Below are 26,147 nucleotides of genomic sequence, written 5' to 3' on the forward strand. Positions count from 1 at the left end.
AAGTAGCACGCTTTTACAGAGAGGAAAAGGAAGCTGGGAGGGCTATAGTAAACAGAGAGGCCGTGGCTTTTCATTGGCTGAGTCCTTGCCAAGAAAGGAGACTTTCTTCTTCTTCTTGGGCTCTGTTATGGTCACAGGGTATGAGAACTTCCCCTTCTGGTCTCCCACATCTATTTAATTGAGATTTCTGTTTATTAATTTTTTATGCTTCTGAGAAGTGAGGTCTGGTTAAGAGGATTGAAGAGTTTTGGTTAATTTAAATTTCACAGTACTCACTATCCTCTTTATCAAACTTTCTGGACAAATATATGTGGTAATTTTGTATTTTGAATATATGGCTCTTTCTTTATCATGAGAATTTATTGTCACTCATGGTGTTTTCAGGATTTGGAGTGGATCAGTTACGAGATGACAATCTAGAAACTTATTGGCAGTCAGATGGCTCCCAGCCACATTTAGTGAACATCCAATTCAGGTAATACATTTTTGAATTTTTCAATTTGTATAGGTTATAAGTAGACAAAGAAATTGATTTTATTTACATAAAATTTAAAGAAATATAGAAATTATATTGAAGTGCACTTAACTCTGCTTTTTATAAGCCTTAGAGATTGCTTTTCGACTCAACTAGATTATAAGTGTTTTAAGTTTATTGTCTTATCCTTTATGAATTCTTTTTTTATTTAATCTACATTTTTTTATTGAAGTGTACTTGATTTACAATGTTATGTTAATTTCTGTTGGACAGCAAAGTGATTCAGTTATACATATATATAATTCTTTTTTTAAAATATTCTTTTCCATTATGGTTTATCATAGGATATTGAATATAGTTCTCTATGCTATACGGTAGGACCTTGTTGTTTCCTTTATGAATTCTTTGTGGTACTTTACACAGTTCCTTTTATGTAGATATTTCTCATATATACTTTTCAATATGATTTATTTTAGAAAAGCATGCTTTGCTTATGACCCAATGCAATGCCTTAATGCATTGTGTTAAGTACACCAGGAGTGATGATAAAAAATTTATTCTAACTTATTACCTCTAAGGACACTTTCAGTTTTGAAATGCTTACTTTTGGGGGGAAATGGAAAACCGCCATATGTTTGTCGTTTGCTTTGAATTTATTGACAGATGGAAACCAGTTAACTTGCTTATCTTGCTCCATTTACACCATCTATTTTAACATTCTGTAGCATTGTATTTCTAGTTTGTTTTTATTGTCCTAGGATACAGACCAGCACATTTCTTATGAAAAAGCCCAATAGCAAATATTTTAGGCCTTGTGTGCTAGCTGGTCTGTGTTGCAGCTACTCATTAATGTCATTATAGCATGAAAGCAGCTGTAGGCAATGCATAATGACTGAATTTAGCTGTTCTAATTAAACTTTATCTAACAAATGTAGGTGGTGGGCAGGTTTCAGCCAGTTGGCTGTAGTATGCCAATTCCTGTCCTAGGGTATTAAATATGTATACACCAGAAATGAAGATAACAGCTAATATTTTTTTGAAGACTTTAAATACCAGATATTTTGCTACATGCCTTCCCTATTTATTTCATTTAACCTTTACAGCTATTTTTATCTTTATTTTGTAGTCTTAGAAGCAGAGATTTAGATAAATCTCTTGTAACTTGCTCTAGGTATCTCATTTAAGTTGAATCATAAAATATTTGTCCTTTTGTCTCTAGCTTAACTTAACATAATGTTTTCATGGTCCAGCCATGTTGTAGCGTATATCAGAATTTCATTCCTTCTGAATAATATTCCATTGTAGGTATTTAGCACATTTTGTTTATTATCAATGGACATTTGGATTGTTTCCATCTTATGGCTATTGTGACTAATGCTGCTATGAACATGATGGACAGATATCTATTTGAGTCCCCGCTTTCAGTTCTTTTGCACATATATGCAGAAGTAGAATTGCTGGATCAAATGGTGATTCTATGTTTAATTTTTTGAAATACCACCATTCTGTTTTCCACAGCTGCTGCACCATTTTACATCCTGAACAGCAATATACAAGGGTTCTGATTTTTGCACATCCATACCAACACTTGTTTTCTATTTTTTGATAATAGCCATTGTAATGGGTGTGAAGTGGTATCTCATGGTTTTGATTTGCATTTCTCTAATGATTAGTGATGTTGAGCCTCTTTTCATGTGCTTATTGGCCATTTGATATCTTTTTTGGAGAAATGGCTAAGTCCTTTGCCTATTTTTGAATTGGGTGTTTTGGTTTTTTGTTGATTTTTAGGAGTCCTTTATGTATTTTGGGTATAAGTCCCTTATCAGATATATGATTTCCAAATATTTTCTCCCATTCTGTGGATTGCCTTTTTATAAAAGTGCTTAATTTTGATGAACTCATTTTGTCTATTTTTTATGCCTTTGTTGTCATATATCCTTGTTTAGTTTTTAAATCCTTTTTTATAAGTTACTGGTTTTGAGTTACTAATATTTTGTTGAAATTTTTAATGTTTATATTCTTGAGGGATATTAGTTTATCATTTTCATATATTGTAATATCTTAGTCTGATTTTGTTACTGGATAATATTGGCCTGATAAAATGAGTTGGGAAGTGTTTCTGCGTCTATTTTTCTTTTTCTTTTTTTTTAACCATTTTTAAAAAATTGAAGTATAGTTAATTTACAATGTTGTGTTAGCTTCAGGTGTACAGCAAAGTGATTCGGTTTTACATATATATATATATATATATATATATATATATATATTCTTTTTCAGATTCTTTTCCATTATAGTTTATTACAAGACATTGAATATACTCTGTGCTATACTGTAGGCCCTTGTTTATCTATTTTATACATAGTAGTGTATATATGTTAATCCCAAACTCCTAATATATCTGCCCTCCCCTCCCCCCACCCCACTATCCCCTCTGGTAACCATAAGTTTGTTTTCTATGTCGGTAAGTCCATTTGTTTTGTAAATAAGTTCATTTATATCATTTTTAAGATTCCACATATAAGTGATATCATATGATCTTTGTCTGACTTACTTCCCTTAATATAATAATCTCTGGGTCTATCCATGTTGCTGCAAATGGCATATTTCATTCTTCTTTATGGCTGACTAATTTTCCATTGTGTATATATACCACATCTTCTTTATCCATTCATCTGTCTTTAGATATTTAGGTGGCTTCCATGTCTTGGCTATTGTAAATAGTGCTGTAGTGAACATTGGGAAGAATGTATCTTTTTGAATTACACTTTTCTCCAGATATATGCCCAGAAGTGGGATTGCTGGATCATTTGGTAACTCTAATTTTTAGCTTTTTAAGGAACCTCTGTACTGTTCTCCGTAGTGGCAGCACCAATTTACATTCCCACCAACCATGTAGGAGTGTTCCTTTTTCTACACACCCTCTCCAGCATTTATTATTTGTAGATTTTTCTATGATGGCCATTCCAACTGGTATAACGTGATACCTTATTGTAGTTTTGATTTGCGTTTCTCTAATAATAAGCGATATTGAGGATCTTTTCATGTGCCTGTTGGGCATCTGTGTGTCTTCTTTGGAGAAATATCTGTTTAGGTCTTATGCTCATTTTTTGATTGGGTTTTTCTTTTTGTTATTAAGCCATATGAACTGTTTGTATTTTGGAAGTTAATCCCTTGTTGGTAGCATCATTTGCAAATGTTTTCTCCCAGTCTGTAGGTTGTCTTTTCATTTTGTACATGGTTTCCTTTGCTGTGCAAAAGCTTTTTAAGTTTAATTACGTCCCTTTTGTTTATTTTTGTTTTTATTTCCATTACTTGAGGAGATGGATCCAAAAAAATCTTGCTGCGATGTATGTCAAAGAGTGTTCTGCCTGGGCTTCCCTGGTGGTGCAGTGGTTGAGAGTCTGCCTGCCGATGCAGGGGACATGGGTTCGTGCCCTGGTCTGGGAAGATCCCACATGCCGCGGAGCAGCTGGGCCCGTGAGCCGTGGCCGTTGAGCCTGAGCGTCCGGAGCCTGTGCTCTGCAACGGGAGAGGCCACAACAGTGAGAGGCCCACGTACTGCAAAAAAAAGAGTATTCTGCGTATGTTTTCCTCTTGGAGTTGTACAGTATCTGGTCTTACATTTAAGTCTTTAATCCATTTTGAGTTTATTTTTGTATATGGTGTTAGAGAATAGTCCAGTTTCATTCTTTTACATGTAACTGTCCAGTTTTCCCAGCACCACTTATCTTTTCTCCATTGTATATTCTTGCCTCCTTTGTCGCAGACTAATTGACCATAAGTACATGGGTTTATTTCTGGGCTTTCTGTTCTGTTCCATTGATCTATATGTCTATTTTTGTGCCAGTACCATACTATTTTGATGACTGTAGCTTTGTAGTATAGTCTGAAGTCAGAGAGTGTGATTCCTCCAGCTCCATTCTTCTTTCTCAAGATTGTTTTGTCTATTCGGGGTCTTTTGTGTTTCCATGCAAGTTTTAAAATTTTTTGTTCTAGTTTTGTAAAAAAATGCCATTGGTAATTTGATAGGGATTGCACTGAATCTGTAAATTGCCTTGGGTAGTATGGTAATTTTAACAATATTGATTCTTATAATCCAAGATATCTTTCCATCTGTTTGTGTTGTCTTCAGTTTCTTTCATTAGCATCTTATAGTTTTTGGAGTATAGGTCTTTTGCCTCCTTAGGTAGGTTTATTCCTAGGTATTTTATTCTTTTTAATGCAATGGTAAATGGAATTGTTTCCTTAATTTCTCTTTCTGATCTTTCATTGTTAGTGTATAGGAATGCAAGAGATTTCTGTGTATTAATTTGGTATCCAGCAACTTTACTGAATTCATTGATTAGCCCTAGTAGTTTTCTGGTAGTGTCTTTGGGATTTTCTGTATATAGCATCATGTCATCTGCAAACAGTGACAATTTTACTTCTTCTTTTCCAATTTGTTTTCCTTTTATTTCTTTTTCTTCTCTGATTGCTGTGGCTAGGACTTCCAAAACTACTTTGAATAAAGATGGTGAGAGTGGGCATCCTTGTCTTGTTCCTGATCTTAAAAGCTTTTAGCTTTTTACCATTGAGAATGATGTTAGCTGTGGGTTTATCATATATGGCCTTTATTACATTGAGGTATGTTCCCTCTATGCCCACTTTCTGAAGAGTTTTTATCATAAATGGTTGTTGAATTTTATCAAAAGCTTTTTTGCATCTATTAAGATGATCATATGGTTTTTATTGTTCAATTTGTTGATGTGGTATATTACATTAATTTGTGGATATTGAAAAATCCTTGCATCCCTGAGATAAATCCCACTTGATCATGGTGTATGATCCTTTTAATGTATTGTTGGATTCTCTTTACTAGTATTTTGTTGAGGAGTTTTGCATCTATGTTCATCAGTGATATTGGCCTGTACTTTTCCTTTATCGTGGTATCTTTGTCCAGTTTTGGTATCAGAGTGATGGTGTCCTCATAGAATGAGTTTGGAAGTATTCCTTCCTCTGCAATTTTTTGGAATAGTTTCAGAAAGGTAAGTGTTAACTCTTCTCCAGATGTTTGGTAGCATTCACCTGTGCAGCCATCTGGTCCTAGACTTTTGCTTGTTGGGAGTTTTTAAATTACTGATTCAATTTCAGTACTGATAATTGGTCTATTCATATTTTCTATTTCTTCTTGGTTCAGTCTTGGGAGATTGTACCTTTCTAAGAATTTGTTCATTTCTTCTAGGTTGTCCATTTTATTGGTGTATAGTTGCTTGTAGTAGTAGTCTCTTATGATTCTTTGTATTTTGTGGTGTCACTTGTAACTTTTCCTTTTTCATTTCTGATTTTATTGATTTGGGCCCTCTCCCTTTTTTTCTTGATGAGTCTGGCTAAAGGTTTATCAATTTTGTTTATCTTTTCAAAGAACCAGTTTTTAGTTTCATTCATCTTTTCTATTGTTTTTTTTAGTCTAAAAGGATTCATGTAGAATCACTATTATTTCGTGCTTAGATATTTGATAAAATTCACCATTGAAGCTCTCTGTTCCCAGAGTTTTCTTTGTGTGAAGTTGTTGGGTTTTTTAATTAAACATACAACGTCTTATTTCTTTAATTGATTTTCTATTCTTGAATCAGTTTTTTTTTTTGCCGTAGCACAGATTTTCTCTTTAATTACCAATTTTTCTCCCACGTTCATTGAGACATTTCTCCCCCCAGAAAAATATAGTTTTTTTATGCCTCAGTTGTCAGCAGATTTTTTTATTTTTTATTTTTTTAATTTAATTTTTATTTTATATTGGGGTATAGTTGATTTACAATGTTGTGTTAGTTTCAGGTGTACAGCTAAGTGACACAGTTATAAATATATATATATCCATTCTTTTTCAGATTCTTTTCCCATATAGGTTATTACAGAATATTGAGTAGAGTTCCCTGTGTTATACAGTAGATCCTTGTTGATTATCTATTTTATTGAATCAGTTTTGATAATTTGTTTTTTCAAAGAACTTGTCCATTTTATCAAAATTATCTAATTTATTGACCCAAAGTTGTTACTAGTATTCAATTATTACAATATTGTGATTTATAAGAAGAATACATGGTTATTCAGATGTCTCATATATACTTGGTCTTCATGCATAGTTCCTGGCTCACAGCTCCCCAAACCCTTGGAATTTCCTGAATTTTAAGAGCAATGGGATAATATTTGACTTCTTGCTCTCAGGCTCTTGAAAACACTTTAGGGAAGGTGACTTTTGGATTCCACTCAAGGGTGGGGGCTGGTTGTGGGGAGAACCAGCCATGTGATTAGCAGGTTAGAACTTTCAGTTCCACCCCCTGATTTCCAGGAAAGGGAGACAATGTTTTCCAGTATGTTCACATTATTATTTCCTATTGCATATGCTCTTCTTCAGCTTTGCTACTACTTAATCAAGAGATGACATCTATGTCTTCCCTCTTGAAACTGGTCAGGCCTTTGTGGATTTCTTGTCTAATAGAGTATGAATGTTATGATACGGTTATTTCTAAGGCTTGATCATAAAGGGCAATCTGCCTTGTTCTCTCTTTTATGTGATTCTCTCCCTTGATACCCATCTACAATGCTGTGAGAAAACACATCAAATGGAGAAGCCCATAAAAAAAGTGAATCAAAACCCAAGCTCTCAGCTAGGCTCCCAGCTGACAAGTATCACCAGCTTACCACTGTATTAGTGAGCCATCTTGGAAGCAGGTCCTTCACCTCTCAAGTCAAATAGCCACACCCAATGCTGTGTGGAGCCTTCCCTTCTGGGCCCTGCCCAAATTCCAAATTCATAAACAAAATAATGGATTGGATTGGATTGGTTGGATTTTGTTTTTTAAAGACGATTAGACTTTGTTCTGGCAGGCAGATAAGTTCTTAAGAATCAACTTGATCTTTTTGAGGCTTCATTTTAAGCCCCTTTACTGTGGTCTAGAGTACCTTTTACTCTAGGGTAGAAGTCAGCCAACTTTTTGTAATGGGGTAGATAGTAAATATTTTAGACCTCACAAACTATGTTTTAAGCTGCGGCAACTGCTCAGCTTTGCTGTTGTAGTGCAAAGGCAGCTATGGACAGTTTGTAAGTGAATGGGTGTTGCTTTGCTTCAGTATTACTTTTTTTACAAAAATAAGTGGTCAGTCACATTTGGCCTCTGAGCTGTGGTTTGCTGATCCCTGCTCAAGGGCAGCAAGCCTCCAATGTTTTTTGGTTTCAGTACCACTTTAAACTTTTATTGAGGTCTCCAAAGATCTTCTGTTGACTTTTTATATCCTCTCAGTATTTACCATATTGGAAATTATAGCTGAGGAATTTTAAAGTATCTATTTATTCATCTAAAGTTAAATAATTAACCTATTATGTTAACATAAATAACATTTTTAGATGAAAAATAACTGTCTCTTCCAAAACAAAAAATAGTGAGAAGAGTGTTATTGTTTTACTTTTTTTGTGAATCTCTTTAGTGTCTGGCTTCAGAGGAGACAGCTGGAGTCACACATATGCTTCTTCATTAAATCTTTTACAGTATCCCGTGTCAGATCACATCTGGAAAACTCCACTGTATACTCATAAAAGAATGATTCTGAAAAAGGCAAGTAACATCTTAGTGTTATTAGGAAAATAGTTGTGACCTTGTTGATGCCCTGAAAAGATCTTGAAATCACCTACAGATCCCCCATAGATCCCCAGACCACTCTTTTTTTTTTTTTTTTTTTTTCAGTACGCAGGCCTCTCACTGTTGTGGCCTCTCCCATTGCGGAGGACAGGCTCTGGATGCGCAGGCTCGGCGCCCACGGCTCACGGGCCTAGCCGCTCCACGGCATGTGGGATCTTCCCGGACCAGGGCACGAACCCGTGTCCCCTGCATCGGCAGGCGGACTCTCAACCACTGCGCCACCATGCAAGCCCCCCAGACCACTCTTTAAGGTCACTTCTCTTGGGCAAGATTAGCCTCATGGAATACAAAGGCTTGATCCTTCTGGGATCTCAAATGAATGTCCTAGACATTTGAGGAGCTATTTGGATTCTCCACTTTCGTTATTGGGAACTCTAATGTTTGCTTACTCTGTGCAAAGCTCTGGGAATTGTTTGGCTTACTGTTTCTCAGTAATTGTTTTTCCCCCAGCAACTGTTCTTTGCATGTCTTTGTGGAGTTTCACCCTATCTATGCCTGTGTAGATTGGTGTTCAAAGACTCAAGGGGACTCCAGGCAGATTTTTGGAGTTTTTTCTCAGTATAGCTCCTTCCTCAGTTCAGTGAGACTGCGAGATTCTTTTAGGCTTTTCTCTGCCTGCATAGCAGTTGAGAAATTGCCATCAGTCAGAAAGCCCAGTTGTTCATAGGGCTCACCTCATTCGTTTCCTTTCTCTCAGGACTTACAGGCCTTTGCGTCTAGTCATTCAGTGTCTGCAGACGATTGTTTCATATATGTTGTCTGGTACTCTAGTTGTTTATGGTGGGAGGGCAAGTCCTGTAGCAGCACAGTGTATGTGCTTCCTTCCCACATACATTGCCACTGGACAAGCAGAATGATTTTCTAAGCAATATTATTTTTAAAATTTACCATGAGATAAAATTTATAAATAATTTTAAAAGGCTTTATGGAGTAACAGTTTTAACTTTATGGGAGGTCACAGTTTCCTTCTCAAATCTAATGAAACTGCATATATAACATAAGTTATATATATGATTTCTGGGGCTACATAGACCCAAGGGTAAGGACCCATGATGTAGCTCAAATTTAAAGAATTATAAACATCTACATCTGTTAAATGGTGTCAATGACAATGCTGGATAAGCTAAGTACGATTAATTAATAGGAAGGTTATAGTAGTTAATATCATATGAAGCAGGCAGACGCATGCATACACTACAACACTGCCCACCTACTAGCTTTGTGACCTTAAGCCAGTTACTAACCTGAGTGTTACTTTTTTTTTTTTAATCAGTAAATAGAGGTGATAGTAGTTCCTGTATCACAAGGTTAAGGAGTCAATGAGATAATACATATAAAGCATTGCTTCTGGGCCAGACACAGAGTATTCACTTGTTCACTTGCTGTTTCTGCTGTTGCTCTTGTGTTTATAATCATTAGTGTTATTATTATTCTTTGCCTTTCTAACCTAACCCTGGTTATCTTGTAGGTTCAGCGACTAAGTTATCCTGAATTTAATAACCTACAGATGAAATTATTCTGAGCAAAAAGTTTGGTCCTTTAGATCTGCTTTTGTTTAAAAAAAAAAAAAAAAGAAAGAAATCCTTAAGGGTAATCTTCATGATCTTTGATCTCTCCATGATAAGAAAGGCCTCTCACTGCCTGTTTATGGCTGGTGCATCAGGGCAAAGATCTTTTGTAAGCCCTTCAAACTTTCCCCTTCTTTCTGGCGCTTCCCCTCCTGTCTCCTTCCTGGCGCAGCAGACAGAGAAGGATGTCAGTTTGATACCGCTGGCCTCTTTTGAAAATCTGGTGATGGTATTTATCCTGTCAGCAATTCCTGAGTATTTAGCGTTTTACATCTTGATCTGTCTTTATTATTTGAGGAAAAGTCCTTAACGTTCCCCATTCCTTTCTGATGAAAAGCTTGAGCTATAGAAGTTTGGTCCCCTCACTAAGAGCTATAGATCCCCTGCTGTTTTTATAGACTGACTTTTGACACAGGCTACTTCTGTTCAAGGAGCTCGTTATTAAGTGAGGGCCAGTTTATATCAGATCTTAACTTGTAAAGCACGTTTAAATAGACTTCTTTATGGTTTTTTTGGTTGATATTTAAATTGTCTGTTTTTCCCCCCTGATGACCACAATAATACATGCTTATTTTAAAAGATTAATCAGAAAATATAGAAATCATAAAGAAGAAAATAAGTTTCACAGCATCAAAATAGTCACTTTTACTATTTTTGTATGATTCTATCTAGACCTTTTTCTATACCTATGTAGGTTTATATGACTTTAAAAATTTTTTTGTTTTTCCTCAAATGCAATCCTTTTTTATATTCTGTTTTGTTATCTGCTTTTTTCCCTACTGTAATTACATATCTATGTGTATCTTAAATAGTTGTGTAGTACTTCATTAAATTCGGTATATTGTAATCTGTTTAATTCTGTATTGAGATGGACATTTAAGTTGTTTATAATTTTTCAGTAATTTAACTGCAGAAGAATAAAGATTTCTCTTCATCTGCTTTAGAGTAGTTGTGTTATTGTCTTTTAATGCATTCTTAGAAGTTGAATTTGTGAGTCAAAGGCTTTGTACCTACTAAATGTCTATGAAAATACCTTTTTCTAATCAAATTTGGGTATTATCAGTTATTTTCATATTTCCCAATATGATAAAAGACTAATGTCTATGTATGTTTTAATTTCTCTTTCTTGGATTATTGGAGGTTGAACATATTTTCTGGCCACTTGCAGTTTTCTGAGGTTAATTTTTGTTATGTAGTCTTTGCTTATTTTTCTAAGATATGTATGTTTTAAAAACAGTAGAATTTTATTTCTTGCATTAAGTAATAAGATTACACTTTCTGTTTTTTTAAACATTTTTCTTTTTGCTAGAATTAGTTTCTCACTTAGCTAGTTATTTTCAAGTATTAACATAGGAAATTAAGTAATTAACTAGTAAAGAAAAACAAGCTGTTAGAATAATTTCTTTGTCTAAAATACAAATGAGAACTGAAAACTCTTAATGCTTGTTTGCAGTCTAAGGTACCAATTTTGGCTTAACTGTTTCTTTTTTTGCTTACATCTGTTTCTTGACCATGTTCTAGGTAAGAGATGTCTGTAAAAGTATAACATGTGTATCTATTTTATCACATGTTCTTCATTTTCATCATTGTTAAAATTAAAGAACATGGAAATTATTCATTCAAATACTTATTTTAGCAAACTATATGACTTTTAAAATCAGAAGATAACATGTTTTGTATATAATCTTTCCACATGATAAAAGACTTGTTGTTTTTACTTTATTGCTTTTAGAAGAAAAACAACAGTGAAGACATTATGTATTTATGCGGACTACAAATCTGATGAAAGCTATACTCCAAGCAAGATCTCAGTCAGAGTAGGAAATAATTTTCACAATCTTCAAGAAATTCGGGTATGTCTTTAAAATTTTTTTAAATATTTTGTCCTGTAATGTTTGCTCTTTAGAAGATGGTCACTTTTAACATTAAGTAGATTAAAATGTTAATATATAAAAGGAAAATTGTTAATATTTTAGAGAACATATTTTAAATTTTTTATATTTTTAATTTTCTTTTGAATTCTGATTGTCATCTTTATTTTTTTCCTAACATCTTATTATGGAAATTTTCAGACATACAGAAAATCTGAAAGAATTAAATAGAGAACCTCAACATACTTCTATCCTAGATTCTACAGTTGTTAGTGTTTTGCTATATTTGCTTTATTATAATCTGTCCATCATCTAATTTTTATGTGCATTTCAAAATAAGTTGCAGATATTTATACACATCACCCCAAATGCTTTAGCATGGTATATGATAACTGGAGTTATTAATATTTGCTTAAGGTTTATTTTTTAAGGTAAAATTTATATAAATTTTGCATAACTCTTAAGTATATTATTGGTGAGTTTTGACAAATGCATACATCTGTGTAACCCCAACTCTTGTTAAAATTTAGAACATTTCCATTACCCCAGAAAATTCCCTCATATTCCTTCCCAGTCAATCTCCATCTTTATCCTAGCCTTAGAGGTAACTCTTGTTGTGATTTTGTTTATTCATTCATTCATTAATTCCATAGATCAGTTTTGCCTGTTCTAGAATATCATATAAATGAAATCATACAGGGTATACTTTTATGTAAGACTTCTTTCACTCAGCCTAATTTTTTTGAGATTCATCTATGTTGTTGCATATATCAGTACTTCATTCTTTTTGCTTCCTGAGTTGTAATCCATTGTTTGAATATATCACAATTTATTTATCCTCTGATAACTTTTTGAAGACAGTAAGACAGTGTTTTTGTGACCTGAATTTTATTAATCCCAAAATATTTACATTTCAGAGATATCTTCAATGATTTTGAACTGTATACTTGGAAAGTTCTGGCCCTTAGCATTTTTTCTTTTCAGAAAATCATTGAGCTCAAATAATCATTAAAATCTTTTAAATTAGGTGGTTCTGAGAGATCTGGGAAGGATGTGTGATTTTTGAAAGACTTCCAGTTACTTTGTGGCCTGGACTCTTATTTGACTTACTGTTTACATTTAGATCCTATCTCTAGGTTCTAAATATTTGTATTTCTTCCCTGAGTTAGTGATAAAATGCTTAATAAAAATCACATATACTTTCATTGCTTTCTCATTAAGTTCAGTGTCCGTTCTCTTGTGAAATCTGCTTATGTGTGAACAAATAATAAGTAAGGACATTGTCCACAAGTACTTTTTGTTTGTTTTTTTGTCCTTCTTTGAGGTAAGTTCATCACTTCTTGAGAGGATTAGCTGGTTTTCTTTCAGTTATCTTCCTTTACTTTTAAAGAATAATCCTATAAATTTTCTTGAGAACTAATCTGGTTTTGAAACATTGTCATAAATAAGATAATCTTCTAGTTTAAAAACATTTCTTATTTTGTCTGACAGACTATACTGGTTAATATGTTCTTCCCATGCTTGAATAAATTCATAAATAGATCAGCTCTTAATTTTCTTTCTTTATTTTTTTTTCATTTTTCACTTGTTTCGTTCAGAATCTTTTAAATTCTTTTTATTATCATAATCATACTGGACCATTTGCTAGACCTTCTTTTAGTCATGTATTTGATACATTTAATTAGTGCTTAGTGCTTAAAGACTTGAGATATTTACTTCTTATACTTTAATTGTTAAACATTTTATATTTATCACATGATTGGGTCACTCATATTGAGAAGCTTTTAAGGCGCAGAGTCAGCTTGTTTTGGTTTACAACTAAAGATTTGTCATATACTTCTTCAGACAGGTTGAAATATGTGAAACACTAGAAATAAAAGGTTTTATTCCGATATGTGTGGTATATATTTGTAGTGTCCACTAGATGTCACTATTGTCCTGTAATTGCTGGTCTCATAAGCTTAGAGGTAAGTTCAAGACCTTAAGTAGTCTTAGTTGTACTAGTTTTTCCTAGAGTATATATATTCAAAAATTCTTTAATTCATTTTGGGAACTATACATCTTCATATCTGATCTAGGTTTAGATCAGATTTATGTATTAAATTTATGTATTAAATATATGTTTGTATTTTGTAAATTAGAGAAACTTTAAATGATATTTGGACCATTGTAGAATACTTTTAATCTAGTCTTTGCTTCTATTATTTAAGTCATGAAACATTAGTCATATAGAATAAGGGCTCTTTTAAATAGTCTCTTAATTTTATTCTAAGTGTAGTGACCACATAGCCTCATGAGACCAGTAATACTAAATATTACCAGGTGATAATGTAAGTTGTTTTCCTGAAAAACTTAATGAACCTACTGCTTTTCTGCCACAGTTCTCACTAAGGAACCATAATTTTTGGATTTTGCTTTAAAATATTAGTGCTGCCTTTGCAGCTCATGGTATAAAGAATACTTTTATCTTTAATTAGACAACTTTATATGTGATTTACTCTGTGTACCGTTTTTCTTTTATAAGTTTAAGAAATTAAGAATCTGATAGCACTTTGTTTTTTAAGGAAAGATAAGCAGATCATGATTTTATTTTCTAACATTATTCTCCTATAACATCTAAATTGTTACTATAGAAAAGTCTTTGCTTTTTCTAACTTATATACTAAGACGAGAGATTAAAATAGTGTGAACTCTTATGAGGTTTTTAGAACCATCATTTTATTAGTTATAGGCCTGATTGACTGAGTGGAAAATCCAACGAAATCTTCTTATATTTTTCCATGGATGCTTGCCCACTGGAGGGTGTAGTGTGTACTGGAGTATTTTAATAGGTTTTCCCTTTTTACTAGAAATTCTGGATTTGTTTACTTGAAACACTCTAAAACCTACTTTCTTTAATTTTATTATTGATTTGAAATAGCAACTGTTAAAAAATTATAGTTCAGGGTGAGGAAAGCTAATAGGTTACCCTATTTATTCAAAAATTATTGGTTTTCTATCATATGTTTCCCTTCATCTCAGCTATGAAACATGATATATCTAGATCTTTGTTACCTCTGTTGAAAAAATCTCTACAAAAAGATCAGGCCCTTCCTTTAATATTCTAGAATGCTTATTTTAACTTTTATACCTGAGGGGGGACTTAAAATTAAAACAGAAATGAAGTTTAGACTTTTCTGCCTAATGGATGCAAGATACCAACACTGGGTTTGGCCAATTAGAACATTTTTGGCACCAGAGTTGAATTTATTTACGCTGTTCATTCTACTTTCTTGTTTTCAAAATTATCTATCCTATGCAAATTGGAAACCAACAACCTAAGAACATTTTATAATATGTTTATAATTTATTGCTTCTGCACAAGAGACTATTTCTATATAGAAGTGAGAATTTAGCATTTCAGAGTCTGTGTCATTATCTTTTCAAAATATTTCATCTCTGTTGTGTTATTTTTATGCCAGAAATCATGTTCATGTTGTCCAGGAAGTTATTTTGGAGATGTTTTTGAATAAAGATATAGTTGCTTTTAAATGTTTAAATCATTTGTATTTTAGCATTATGTTTTGGTTTGATGTTGTTCTTTTCCTTTGCTCTCAGAAGGGAAAATATGTGTGAAGGAAATTTTTTGTTGTTTACAGTGAGGAACCAAAACAATACTATATATTAAATGTGCCCATTTTAACATTTTAGAATACATCTCCAGCTAAAATCCGAGAAAACTTAAAGTCTTTTTTAATTTTCTAACTAGTTATTTCTCTTTTAAAAAACTGTTGTAGAAATTTTTATTCTTAAATATAAAACCAAAGTCATTTATTAGACATATAGTGACAGCTCTCAAAATTATTTCTATACAGTTTATGAAAAACACCTTGGTAACTTAAGGTTAAGCAGATGTTTTCAGCATATGTGAAAGCTGTCCTTTGGTTCATTGTTAGCATTTTGCTTCTAAAATTTGTAGCCACAAAAGGATAAAATATTGATGGAGCACAAGATTGAGCACTGAAGTGAATATTAAGCCTTGTTTTTGTCTTCAGATAATCAAGCTGTTACCAAGTGATTTTTTTTTTTTAAGAGGAGGCTTGAAACAAGTCTTCAATGTTAAGAGAGCTGTAATGATATTTTCCTTTTCTTCCATGTGGGTGAGCATTTTGGCTCTCTACCTTGTGTCTTAAATCAGTAGTGTGGCTATGGGAGTCCATATATGGTACTTTGACAGAAGTGGTTAATAAGTCAGCTCTTCTGTTAAAATAACATTTACTATTATAATTTGCCTTCCATTAATGTGTGTGGTAGAGTAAGGAGGTGCAGACAAAGGCTCTGACTCTCTCCATTGATCTTAAAATCTACTTATATTTACTTTCTTATGAGGGGCCTATTTTAAACAACTTGTTATAAAGTAGAATGATTTAGGCAGTATCTACAAACATAAATTGGTTTGATAAGACAGAGTGTTTAATTTATTGAGCCTTTGGAAAAAATAGTTTTTATTGAATTTAGCCAATTTAAAAGAAAATATTTTTAAAAATTAATTTTTATAACTAACTTTAGGACATCTTTGAAATGAGTGTAGAATGCTTTGGTGAGGTACACATAATTTTTAGGCTGGAAATGTTGTCTCTTATCCCTCTCTAAGAGTAACATATGCAATTTAAAAAAATATTCATAATTATAAACATTACTTAATTCTAAAATGGAGTTGAGGTATCTATGCATTTGGGGTACATTTTCTCTTGAAACTAAAATATGTTACACAGTAGAGTATCATATATATTTTTAAGAGAGAAAAACATTCTTGTATCTCTTGTTTTTTGTTTGACCATCCACTTAGACTATAGATTTTTTTGACTAGCCTGGCATTCCTATATAAGACAGATTCATGCTTTGTTCAGTAAATATTTATTTAGGGGCTGCTAAGTGCCAGGCACTGTGTTAAGCACCAGGGATACAGCAGAGATAGGCATGGTTTCTGCCCTTAAGCACTTCATAGTCTGGTGGAAGAGACAGGCAAATAAGTCAACAATTACAATATAGTCTAGAAAATACATGCAGGGGGTATGGGAACACAGTGGACTATTAGGAATATTAGTTAAAATTTTTTTTTCTAAGAGAGGTGGTGGTTCAACTGAATCTGAAGGATAGATATAAAGCCTACTCAGGTGGAGAATAAAGTGGAGGTGTTCTTAAAGGGGGCACGGTGAACATAAAGGTATGGGAGCATGAGGACCTGGCATAATGGCAGAACTGCCAGTAATGTAGTGTGCTTGGAAGCTGGGTAGGTGCGAGGAAGCCGCAAGAAAGACTGGAGAAGTGTTTATTCATTCAACACATTTACTGTGATGGTAATATGGCCTCTGTACATAAGGAATATACATTCTTGTAGGGAATAAGTATATAATTGTTCCATTGAATATATATAGGCGAAAGTCAGATTGTGCTTGCCCTCAGGATCCTAGGGAGTTTAGACTTTAAATGAGGAAACATTGATCAGGTTAAATCTTGGGAATGATGGGGCTGGAGCAGTGTAAAGACCAGGTATGGGGCTTCCCTGGTGGCGCAGTGGTTGAGAGTCCGCCTGCCGATGCAGGGGACACGGGTTCGTGCCCCGGTCTGGGTAGATCCCACATGCTGCGGAGCGGCTGGGCCCGTGAGCCATGGCCGCTGAGCCTGCGTGTCCGGAGCCTGTGCTCCGCAACAGAAGAGGCCACAACAGTGAGAGTCCCGCATACCGCAGAAAAAAAAAAAAAAGGCCAGGTATGTAGTATCCAGGTGCAAATTATGAGGCTTTAACTAAGGTGATGGCACTTGGGTTCAAGAGGAAGGGATGTGTTTGAAGTAGAATCAAAAGGACTTGTGACTGATTGCTACCTGGGGTTAATGGGAGTGCGGGCAGGTGGTTCAAGTAGGTAGGAGGGGGCATCTAGATTTCTCCTCATGTCTGGCAACTGGTTGGATGTTGTGATTAATCAGAAATGAAATGCAGAGTCAAGGAACACTGGGGGTAGGGATAGAGAGAAAGTTAAAGCTAATGAGATATATTTTTGCCACTGACTTCTGGTATCTTTTCAGATGGAGGGACTTTACAGTGGGTAGTCAAGTATATGGATCTGAACCTGAGGAAAGAAGTCTAGGTTAGAGGTGTAGATTTGGGAGTCATCCATGTGTAAGTAGAAGCTCTGGTGTGAGTTTGGATTTCATTCAGGGAGTGTGTATAGTTGGAAAGAAGAGTACCAGGACTGGAACTGTGGAAATGCCAATATTCAAGGATAGAAAAAGATCATCCAATGAAAAAAAGCTGAGAAGAACTGCCAGAGATGAGGAAAAAAAATCAAGAGAATATGATGTCACAGAAGCTGATAATGGTCAGGAATCCAGTTAGATAGGGACTGAAAAGTTTCCTTCCTAAGCCTGTGTGACATGTTGTAATAGGCAATTTATTTAATGCAGTTCTGAACTAAGACAATTCTTGCAAGTAGTTTAATCACTCTTTGGAGTGATAGTTTCTAAATTTATAGATTTGAGACTAATTAAGTTATTTGCTTTCATAGCAAGAATTCCAACTTTTCCTATCATGCTATTTGTGCCAAGTAAGAAGATTCTGATGGGTATTCTTATTTTGTTTCATAATTCTTTGAATCGGAAGGTTTTGAACTGCTGATGCATACTTAAAGGGACCTATGAAATTGATGAGGATCCTTTCAAGAGCATTGTGCCGTATGGTTGCTCTTTTCAGGTGTTCTTTCACAGCAGTTATGGAAGAACTGCACTCTTTTTTTTTGTTGTTGTTGTTTTGGGGTTTTTTTTTTGGCGGAGTGACAGTAGTAACAGCCAAGGGCAAAGAAGACAAACAAACAGAATTAGAAAACCCTTTATTAACCCTATGGCAGGATGTAGTACAATAGAAATAGGTACTTTACTTACAAATGTGAAAATGAGATATGGCTCATCAACCCCTGTTACATAAGGAAAGCCTACTTAGTATGACCAGCCAAACAGGCCACGGGTGGGCATCTGGCTGAAAACCTAGCACAGTTTGGAAACAGTAGGCATTTAATTAAAAGTTGTCAAATAAATATACCAGTGGTCAGTCCATAGGCTTGTCACTGACCCTTGCTTGTGTAGTTTGCTTCAAAAGGATTATCTGAATAAATCTGATCGATTCCTTCTCTCAGAAATTTTTTTTTTAAATTTTAATTGTGATAAAAAAAATAACATAAGATTTGCTGTCTTAACACTTTTGAGTGTAGTAGCATTACACGGTCCAGTCCAGTAGCGTTAAGTATATTCATATTGTTGTGTAACAGATCCCCAGAACTTTTTCATCTTGCAAAACTGCAAATCTATGTCCATTAAACAACTCCTCCTCATTTTCCCTTCCCCCAGCCCCTGGTAACCACCAGTCTGCTTTCTGTCTCTGAGTTTGACTACACTTAGATACCTCATATAAGTGAACTCATGCAGTACTTGTCTTTTTATGACTAGCTTATTTCACTTAGCGCAATGTCTTCAAGGTTCATCCAGGTTATAGCATGTGATAGGATTTCTTTCCTTATTAAGGCTAAATCATATTCCATTGTATGTTTATCCATCCATCTGACAATGGACTCTCAGGTTGCTTCCACCTCTCAGCTATTGTGAATAAAGCTGCTATGAACATGGGTGGGCAAATATCTCTTTGAGACCCTGCTTTTAGTTCTTTGGAGTATAAACCCAGAAGTGAGATTGCAGAATCACATGGTAGTTCTATTTTTAATTTTTTACCTCTCTCAGAACTATGACTCACAAGAAACAGGCACGTTAGCAGCAAGACTTGATGCGGAAAGATAGTGTTTTGGAGAGGGTGGGTAAGGTGAAGGACGTTTGCCAACTGAAGCTTTAAAGTTAGAAGGATATAAAGTGTGAGGTATGGGAGGAGGCAGGATGGTGTAGAATGACTATAGAGTGGATGTAAAGACAGAGACAACCAGGGGAAAGAAAAATAGGCTGGAACAAGTGGTTGGTGCCCCAACATGCTTCATTTCCTGACCTTTCTCATACCTGGTTGTTTACTTTCCCCTGGGTTCCCATGGATATATAAACTTTTCGGTAAGCCCCCGCTTCCTGTAGAAACTTTTGAGTGAATTTTTATTCTTGGCCACTAAAATGACCCTGAATGGAACAGTAGTTGCAACTGAAAGAGCTGCAGCATATCTTGCTGAAAAATACCTGCTGAAAATATTTATCGTAATTAAAAAATACCTCGAATTGAGATGAGCCTACTCAAGAACTTCCATTTTTTTCATCAGCCTCTTATTTTACATGTGGTAAATGAAGAACTAGTAATCTCCAAAACTTAGAGGCAAATAGGTGGTTTTTTGATGGTACCAATGTTGCATTCAGAAGAGAAGAATCAGCATGTCAATTTTGACTTAGATTGGATTGACCAATCATTTTTGAATTATTGTGTTCACCATTATTTGTGTTTATTGTTACCTCTGCTGTTTATTAAGTACTTTTCTACATATATGTCACGGTGCTGGGCAGTCACCACTCACTATTTCATTCTGTCTCCAAAGCTCACGTGGTAATTAGATGTTATTATCATCCCCATATTCAAATCAAGCTGAGGCTTAGAGAGGTGAAATGGATCTTTTGCTGTGTGGCTCACTCTAAACATGAGAACGTTAGAACTGAAAGAAACTTTAGAGGTAATTTAGTTCATCAGAAGCTCAAATGCTGAGCGTACAGGCAGGTAACACAACACCAAGAATCCGTGCCTTATCCAAAGGGGGACAGCTGCTATTCAATTGCAGCCTTTCTTGCCACAGGGAATATAGGCGCAGGGTTTCCAATCTTTTAATTTTTAAAGAGAAATCAGAAATCTGGATTTGAATATGAAATTTCCCAATTTTAAAAACATGCTAGGCAAACAAGGTATATCCACTGCCGGATGTGGCCACCAGTTAGCAGCTCCTAATCAAGTACGATGCCGTTATTTACGAATGAAACACCAAGAGGTGAAGCAAGCTGCCCGATGTCACACAGCAAGGCAGTGCTTTAGCTGGGAATCAACGTACAATACGTATTCCTTTCATTTTTCTTCTTTAAAAAAAATCACATTAGATTACAAGTTACCAAAACATTTCTTCAAGTTTTTCAGAAAAATTGAAGTGTGTAGCTGGGGAAATGAGCTAGTTAGTGAGTGATAGGATAGATTAACTATTGATTTTCAAAATGTATTTAAAAATTGTTTACTCCCTTGATCTATCCTGTTGAAAATTGATTGCTACTTGCAATGCTCATGCTGTCGGCATAAATGTTTATAACTATTTGTTTTTCTTTTTTGCTGATTGCGTTCGCTTAATGATTTTATAAAGAGCTTTAAACAGGGTAATTCAGAGAATAAAATTTCTAAGGAAAAAAAAATCTCCAAGTTTCAGAATAAAAGAGTGAGAATATTGGGGTAGAAACTCTGGGAATACAAGCCAATAGATACTTTCTTCTGGGGTCCTTTTCCTTCATAATCGAATCAAGAAAAATCATCATACAAGGGTTTGTAGGTTTTTTTGGCGGCGGGGGACCTTTCCTCTTTTATTTGCAATTATAGTTGATGGTAGAAAAGAGAAACATTAGTCCAACTATCCCAGTGCCATTTTCAGAACAAATTGTCTAGTTTGAATTAGCTTAAGGATGATAATTAGCTAATTAAATGGTCTATAGCTAGTCTTGATCTCTGGTGCTTAATTAAGTAGGACAGAGGGACTAGGCAGAGGAGACCCTCAAGGTACTTCTGATAAGAAAAGAAGATCTAGAATCAGACTGCATGGTACCATAACTCTGAGGCAGTAGTAGGGAAATCGTGTAGATATTAGCTGTCTAACGATTTTAATTGTCCGAAGTCTTTTATCTTGTTTTAAATTAAGATGGCATTTCCTAAGTAGCTGTGTAAATTTACTGTTGCTTATTCTTAATAATGAAGATTATAAGTTCTTATTCTGGGTTTTATATAATCTATAGGTTCCCATTCTTTGCCACCCAATGGACAAAATTATCACATGGTTACAGATACCTCAGATTGAAATATATAATACCAAGAGGATGAGAAGACAAGCCACAGACTGGGAGAAAAGATTTGCAAAAGACACTTCTCATAAAGGACTGTTATCCAAAATGTGTAAAGAACTTTTAAAACTCAGTAAGAAAAGAAACAACCTGATTTAAAAAAAATAGGCTAGGGCTTCCCTGGTGGCACAGTGGTTGAGAGTCCGCCTGCGGATGCAGGGGACACGGGTTCGTACCCTGGTCTGGGAAGATCCCACATGGCACAGAGTGGCTGGGCCCGGGAGCCATGGCCACTGAGCCTGCGTGTCCGGAGCCTGTGCTCCACAACGGGAGAGGCCACAACGGTGAGAGGCCCGCGTACTGGAAAAAAAAAAAAAATAGGCTAAAGATCTTAACAGACACCTCTCCAAAGAAGATATACAGGTGGGACATAAGCATGTGAAAACATGCTCCACATAATTTGTCATCGGAGAAATGCAAATGAAAAGGAGATACCACTACACATTTTGTTAGAATGACAAAAATCCAGAACACTTACATTGGCCAGTATTCACGAAGATGTGGAGCAACAGGAACTCTCATTCATTGTTGGTGGGAATGCAAGATAGTGCAGCCACTTTGGAAGACAGTTTGGCAGTTTCTTACAAAACTAAACATACTCTTACCATATGATCCAGCAGTCATGAGCTTTGATATTTACTCAAATGAGTTGAAACTTATATCCACACAAAACCCTGCACACAGATGTCTATAGCAGTTTTATTCGCAATTGCCAAAACTTGGAAGCAACCAAGACGTTCCTCAGTAGGTGAATGGGTAAACTGTAGTACATCTAGACAATGACAATGGAATGTTATTCAGCACTAAAAAGAAATGAACTCTCAAGTCATGAAAAGACATGGAGGAACCTTAAATGCATATTCCTAAGTGAAAGAAGCCAATCTTAAAAGGCTGCATACTGTATAATTTTAACTATGTGGCATTCCAGAAGAGGCAAAACTATGGAGACAGTAAGAAGATTAGGTATTGCCAGGAACTGGGGGTGGTGGGAAGATGAATACATGGAGCGGAGAGGATTTTTAGAGCAGTGAAAATACTCTGTGTGATACTATCAATATAATGATGTACATGTCATTGTACATTTGTCTGAATCCATAGAATGTACAACATCAAGAGTGAACCCTAATGTAAACTTTGGACTTCAGATGATTATGACGTGTCACTGTAGGTTCACCCTTGGTAACAAATGTACCACTCTGGTGGCGTATGTTGATAATGGGGAAGCTATGCATGTGTGGAGACAGAGGGTATATGGGAAATCTCTGTACATTCCTCTCCATTTTGCTATGAATCAAAAACTGCTTTAAAAAATAAAGTCTTTATAAAAAAAAAAGAAAATATGTAATATACTGTCTATCTCCTCACCACTGAGGGTAAGCAGTTTTCTTAGGGTTTAACTGGCACATTGACTCACATAAAATAATGATTATAGGGCTTCCCTGGTGGTGCAGTGGTTGAGAGTCCGCCTGCCGATGCAGGGGACACGGGTTCGTGCCCCGGTCCGGGAAGGTCCCACATGCCGCGGAGCGGCTGGGCCCGTGAGCCATGGCCGCTGAGCCTGCGTGTCCGGAGCCTGTGCTCCACAACGGGAGAGGCCACAGCAGTGAGAGGCCCGCGTACTGCAAAAAAAAATAATAATAATAATGATTATAACAAAGTGACAACTCCTGTTTTCCCTACTTCTTCCCTGAAATAGCATACTTGCTAAATAAGCAAATGAGATTTCGTAATAATAAGTACCCTAATTTTTTTCTGTAGGAAAACATCTCTAATTTTATAATAGAAATCAATAAAATAATTATAAAAGAGACTTATAGCCAGTAATTACTAAAATTCTATTTTAGTATATTAGTATATCTACTTATCTGTATTTAGAAAGCAACTTTGAAAGTACATAGATTCTAACTCTGTAAAATGTTTAGACTAAATAGTGTTTTTACTCTAATTCTTAAAGAATCCCAGTTAAAATAGTCTTATATTCTTTAACTTACTGTATTTCAGTTTTGTATGAGTTAACTGAAGTATTCAGATTTGGTAAACTCCTCTGAAGTTGAGGAAAAGGTACTCTGTGAGTATTTGATGGTAGATAGTGCCTTGAGAGTAAATTAAGTTTTTCACGCAGATTACATCATCCTTTGAGATCCTGTTTTTTATGTTTTTCTTACAAATTAATTAATTAATTTGGCTGCATTGGGTCTTAGCTGTGGCACACGGGATCTTTCGTTGTGGTGTGAGGGCTCTTTGTTGTGGTGTGCGGGCTTCTCTCTAGTTGTGGCGCACGGGCTCCAGAGTGCGGGCTCAGTAGTTGTGGCACGTGGGCTCTCTAGTTGTGTCGTGCAGGCTCTAGAGCGCGTGGGCTCAGTAGTTGCAGTGTGTGGGCTTAGTTGACCTGCGGCATGTGGGTCTTAGTTCCCCTACCAGGAATTGGACCCAAGTCTCCTGCATTGGAAGGTGGATTCTTAACCACTGGACCACCAGGGAAGCACCTGAGATCCTGTTTTTGCTTTTTTTCTCACTTCACTTAATTGTAGTGAATCTGGCCAAACACTATATGTTGTTTACATAGTGTCTCTTTTGACACTAACTGTATACAGTGATAACTGGCCTTTGACTTATTCCCTAATTGCACTTTCTTTGAGATTCATGAGAAAAATGAATAGCCCTTTAAAAAAACCAGATTGCATCCGTTTTCATTGTCTACTAAGTATTATACTCATTTTATATATAATTGCTAAACCCTCAAAACTTAATCTGAAAGCTTTCTTTTCCTATGTTTTAGGAATTATAGTAAAGAGGTGTCACACACAAAACTTGTGTAAGAAATGACTGTGATGCCAGTAGTCTCAAAAGCTTATTTTTAGATCTTCAGACTAATCTTCTAAGAGTCGAATTTCATATATTTTTTAAATTGGGAATTGCTTGGAGACATACATGTTCTTTAGCTATTATAACTATTATACTTTGGCTGCATTATTTTATAAAATTGCTTTTATAGAATTTATCTTTACTATTAATCAATAGGCCTACTTTGAGACACCTAAGACATTATGAAATTTGCTGTTGTAATTCTGTTAGGAACATTGTTGAGAATGTAGTCTACTATATCACAAAGTGGCCTTTTTGTACATATCCAGAGTAAAGATTTCCTTCAGATCTGAATTCAGGAAAAGCAGTTTGGTTTTTATTTTTCACACACACACACACACACACACACACACACACACAAGTTTCTCTGCTTCAGAGCTTTCAACTTGGGACTTCCCTGGTGGTGCAGTGGTTAAGAATCCGTCTGCCAATGCAGGGCACACATGTTTGTTCCCTGGTCTGGAAGATCCCACATGCCGTGGAGCAACTAAGCCCAAGCGGCACAACTACTGAGCCTGTGCTCTAGAGCCCGAGAGCCACAACTACTGAGCCTGTGTGCCACAACTACTGAAGCCCACATGCCTAGAGCCTGTGCTCCGCAACGAGAGAAGCCACCATAGTGAGAAGCCCGCGCACCGCAATGAAAAGTAACCCCCCCTTGCCACAACTAGAGAAAGCCCCTGCGCGGCAACTAAGACCGAATGCAGCCCAAAATTAATTAATTAATTTTTAAAAAAAGAACTTTCAACTTAAGGACTTTGGTAGATATGAAAACCTGCCTGTTGTAAGGGGGCAGTGGGTCCGGGGAGAAGTATGTTAGCTCTGTTAGTTACCAATAGGTGGTATTAGCAGTTGCTTCTATAGTTAAAACTTTGCACATGGGATTAAATGGACTTAACGATAGCTCTTTGGAATCTAATCTAAGTAGAAGAGCCTCCGTACTGTCAGAACCAGTAATGATACTCACTTTGCTTTGACTGCCAGGAACTGTGGAGCCAAATTTGTGACCTACTTATAAACAATTCTATGTATATTTCTGTACCCTAATCTTACCCTTCTGCCATTTATTTAAGAATTTTGTGCCATATTTCTTATCAGCTGCCACAAATCTTTGATAGCTTCCACTTGCACAGGAACAGTATCTGTCAATCACCGTCATGCCTAAGTACCTGGCATGTAGGTGCTCAGTTAATATTTGTGCAATTTTTGTTTTCTGCAATGGCACTTGTATTTATTTTAAAGATAGTGTAGGGGCATCTGTTTTAGCTTTACTTTGCTAAAGAAAAGCGTTCTAGGCAGATTAGTTCTTAAACTGATTCTACCCTGGCAGCCCCACTTTCTGGTGTAAGCATAAGATCTTAGAGAAGATAATGACTAAAGGGAATATAATTTACTTTGGGAGAATCTAGGAGACTTATAACTTGCCTCTTATTCCTGGCCCAATGGTGATAAGCTCAGGTTAAGTATGATAAAGAAGGCACTTTAGGGAGTCAGAACAGACTGATGAATGAAAAGAACTCTCTGCCTGCCTTCACCCTTCAACCATAGTATTTAGGTAGCTGCGTCACATTTAAGATAATAAAAAGATAAAAATCAA

The 26,147-nt window shown here is 35.4% G+C and overlaps 1 protein-coding gene across 5 annotated transcripts in view; it reads left to right on the forward strand.

Moving 5' to 3' along the window:
* The window catches only part of ANAPC10 (anaphase promoting complex subunit 10), a 212,183-nt gene that overhangs the window by 19,394 nt on the left and 166,642 nt on the right, over positions 1-26,147 (forward strand). For 3 of the 5 annotated variants that reach the window (XM_082632070.1, XM_082632074.1, XM_082632073.1), the window contains exons 3-4: positions 385-475; positions 11,449-11,569. In XM_082632070.1, coding sequence (XP_082488196.1) covers positions 385-475; positions 11,449-11,569 — 212 coding nt within the window. Of the gene's footprint in view, positions 1-384; positions 476-11,448; positions 11,570-21,580; positions 23,306-26,147 lie in introns of those variants that run through there. The other 2 variants (XM_082632072.1, XM_082632071.1) reach the window with 2 other exon arrangements.

The sequence above is a fragment of the Mesoplodon mirus genome (genome assembly GCF_964341445.2).
Source record: "Mesoplodon mirus genome assembly, chromosome: 2".
In the NCBI taxonomy this organism is placed as follows: domain Eukaryota; kingdom Metazoa; phylum Chordata; class Mammalia; order Artiodactyla; family Ziphiidae; genus Mesoplodon; species Mesoplodon mirus.